Raw genomic sequence first — 3,804 nt, forward strand, 5'->3', positions numbered from 1 at the left:
GTGGATGTGCCTGTGTGTACTCACCACCAGAAGCGTGCAGCTAATGAGCCTGTACATTGTGGTCTGTGTCCAAACCTCAGCCTCTGGGAGCGCAGCTCTGCTCTGACTGCTGCAGACACCACCTCCACGTTTTATAGGTTTATCATCATTCCAGACAGAACAGGAAGTTGTTGGTTTTTTTTCTTCTTCTTTCAATCAAAAACAAACAATTTTTTCATTATAATAAGTTTCCCGTTGAGGTCGAGCTGTTACGTCCCACGACCCATAATGACGCATCAATATGAGTGACGACTGACAGCGCCTAATCCTCCAGAGGGACTTTATATGGCCTCATTACTGATTAACTCCTTAAGGCTATGTGCGCACACTGCATCTTTTGGTGCGTTTTTAGTGCATTTTTGAGATCCCAAAGATGACCTCAAAGTCTATGAGATTTCTATTTTGCTTTCCACACTGTACATTGGGCAAAATGCAGTAAAAACGCATGTGGTTTTTTATACGTTGTTGCCGCTGGTACGTGTTTTTAGGACCAAAAACGCTGCATCTTTGTAGTTACAAAAGAAGCACTGTGCATCTGCAGTAAACACACTGCAGATTTGATTCTTCAGCAAAAAACACACCCTCTGGCAGAAAAACGCACCTCTGACCGGAAAAACCTGTGGCGCCCCTGAGGCTTCCGTCGCCACAGAGGTACTGCACCTCAGCCAGAGGTGTGGTGTCTAATCCTGACTAAGTAAGAGGGTCATCTACCGGTTCACAGACAAAACCTGCACATACCTATTGTTAGGTCACACACTGGGTCAGGGTTTAAGGCAGGCATTCCATTAATGCTGAGAGTAACAACCAGTATACCTGGTTATGGGGCCTTAAGTCACATTAACAGGCCAGAAGGGGGTGGAGCCTAGCAAGGGGGAGTGTGGGAGGAGTCGGTAGAGTGGTTAGAATAAACAGCTAGTTCAAGTTTAGTCAGTAGTGATAAGCAGTCCGGCTCTTTTTGGTGATCCGGTTCCCATGGCTCCGCCTGCTCATTCAGATCGTTCTCGGCTCCTTATTAAATATGTGTTCACCCCAGGTGAACACATATTTAAGATTATAGTGACACCGCTGAAACCACGGCCACCCGCGGCTAAACCACGCCCACTTACAAGGGACCAATTAGATTGCTGAGTGGGCGGGGTTTAGCCACGGGTGGGCGGGGTTTCAGAGGCGAAAAGAGCCGTTAGCGATTTTAGAGGCTCACTTTGGTGATCCGATTCCTATCAGTCACAGCAGGGAGCCGGATCTTTGTGTCGGATCGTTCGCGACAGACACATCACTATTAGTCAGAGGGAGAGACAAGAGAGAGTGAGGGGAGGAGGAGAACTGGTTTGAACCAGCCAGTTCTAGTCAGAGAGTCTGTCAGGAAAGTGACAGCGGACAGAAAGACCTAGTCAGAAGGAGGTTTTTGGTGAAGATCCTGGTGTCTTGCTAGACCCAGGTGACACCGATTGAAGGGATTCCAGAGTTCCACGGGTGTGCAAATGCCCCGTGGACTTGTTCCACTAGAAATACCGGGTGGAGGGATCAGGCTGCAACACAGGGACGGTCCCTAGGCAGAAAGAAGGAAGACATTACTTTCAGCGAAACCGAAGGCCCGGGAGATCGCTTCAGGCGCCTGAGACAATAACCTGCCACAGATCACCTGCAAGGGGGAGCAACAAAAGACCTAGGTCAGCCACCCTTTGGACAGGCTTGGTGGTGGAGGCGCAGGACAGCGCAGTGCAGTTCAGCGCTAGCGAGACAGCCAGAAAGGACACATTGAGGGGTGCACCGGTACTGACCCTTGAACTATTCGGGATCGGCGGAGGCCCACGACAGCGGATCCTGGCATACCATGGGTAACTGGTCAGCGCAACTTTGAGACTAAAACTAAGTGAAAACCATCTTAACTGCAAGCCCCGTGTCGTCTGTTTTGTCCTGCACCTCATCAGCAAACACCATAGACTTTTCAAAAGGTTGCCCCGGGGTACCCGCTCCACCTCTGGTGAGCCAGAAACACCTCAGCTGCCACCACATCAGCCCCGGAGGTCCCTTCCAGCAGCTGCGGCTTCATAGCCGCACAATTCCACAGATGGCGTCACGAATTTCAATAAACTACAACTCCCATTATCACCTCCCCCATCAGCCACATTAATTGACTCCGCCATTAATTAACACCAAGTCACCTAAGGCCCTGGGGCGGGCAAGTCAAACCCACCCAAAAAAATGCATGCGTTTTTACCACGTTTTGGCGCGTTTTTGCCTACGTATTTTTAAACATTATCAATGGCAAAACAAAGGGAAAAACGCAGGGACCTGCAGAAAAGAAGTCACATAGTGCTTCTTTTTGCTGCAGAAAAACTGCAGCAAAACCTGTAAGAGTATGTGCTCACGATCAGGACTCACTGAGATGCAGTCAAGTGAGTGAAACCCCATTATACAGTGTGTGAACTGTGTGCAATATCACACTACCCTTATAAAATAATAGCAGCTAAGTTCACCTCCAGTTGCGTGTGTCGTTCCAGCCATTTCAACACTGGCTCTCCCAGGACTCTCCTTACATTGTTATGTAACGTGAGCCCTACAGCCGATCGGTGGCCGCTTCACTCTCCCCTCCTTTGGAGGAATCAGACATTCGCTGCTCTCACTTCCTCCGGATGTCTGAATTGTCCAGAGGAGGGCAGAGTTATCGGCTGCAGCGCTCACAATACATAACAATGTCAGGAGAGCCTCGGGAGACAAGGCACCAACATCACTGAAATGGTGCCTGCAGCGGACGTGAGTATAGCTAGCATTATTTTAAAAGTGATTAAGAAGGAATTGTCTGAGAAGTGGATAACCCCTTAAACTTTCTGTTAAAGATGATGTAAATATATGTATTTGTGGCACCCCTTAGGCTTCAGTCGCCACAGACTATTGCACCCAAATTTGGGTGTAATGCTAAACCCGGTTCCTGAGGAGGTCAGTCCAAGTTTCACCACATTACACACTCAAATACACACCAGGTTGCCCTGTTCCCACTGGGGACTAGGCTAGGATCGGGTAATAAAGGGGTCGCCGACATAGTGGCATTTACAGGATGCCCTCAACAGAGGCCCCAGTCCCACTAGCTTAGGACCTGGGAGGGGAGAGGTGCAGCCAGCAGGGGGAGTCAGGAGCCAACACAACAGTTAGAGAGTTTTCCAGCAGGAGAGGAACGGAGCAGTTGCATCTCACAGGTGCTCCGATTTCCGGGGGGAGAGTGAATCTGCTCCCCACGGAATCGATGCCACAGAGGGTGGCAGGACCCAATTTCACGTTGGTTTTACAGAATCTACCTGGACAGGCAAAGTTTCAAGGCTCTCTGACCACACAGCGCCCGACAGCACAGTGCCAGAGAGGATCCGGGGTCTCACATCAAGCCGGACTCCATATCAGAACTGCGGCACCTGCAGATAGGGACAAGAGTACATCTTGTAAAACCCAGGGTCCCCTCATAGCTTCAAGCCAGGGGATCCACAGACAGGCATTAAAAGCAGAAACCCACCGAACACCAAACCGGACTGATCTCTAACGGGTTCAGGTTCGACGGAGCCCATCATAGCAAGGGACCGGTATTACATGAGTGAGCGGCACAGCACTAAAAGTGAATAAACAACCTGGATCCGCAGCCATAGACTTTGACTCTTTATTACCAATACTGCTGCTCCGAGCCGCCATTACTACTCGCCTCATCATCCTCCCCAGGGCCCGCTCCACCTGTGGACAGCGATACCACCCATAGCTGCTACCACCACCTGCCCCGGA

At 50.2% G+C, this 3,804-nt stretch overlaps 1 protein-coding gene across 2 annotated transcripts in view; it reads right to left on the reverse strand.

The window, feature by feature from the left end:
• Positions 1-239, reverse strand: part of TNFRSF11B (TNF receptor superfamily member 11b) — a 70,144-nt gene extending 69,905 nt beyond the window's left edge. The window contains exon 1 of one of the 2 annotated variants that reach the window (XM_075352913.1): positions 25-239. In XM_075352913.1, coding sequence (XP_075209028.1) covers positions 25-57 — 33 coding nt within the window. In that variant the 5' untranslated portion in view covers positions 58-239. The remainder of the gene's footprint in view (positions 1-24) is intronic. The other variant, XM_075352911.1, reaches the window with a different exon arrangement.
• Positions 240-3,804: the final 3,565 nt, after the last annotated feature.

Source organism: Anomaloglossus baeobatrachus, chromosome 6 (assembly GCF_048569485.1).
Source record: "Anomaloglossus baeobatrachus isolate aAnoBae1 chromosome 6, aAnoBae1.hap1, whole genome shotgun sequence".
Classification (NCBI taxonomy): domain Eukaryota; kingdom Metazoa; phylum Chordata; class Amphibia; order Anura; family Aromobatidae; genus Anomaloglossus; species Anomaloglossus baeobatrachus.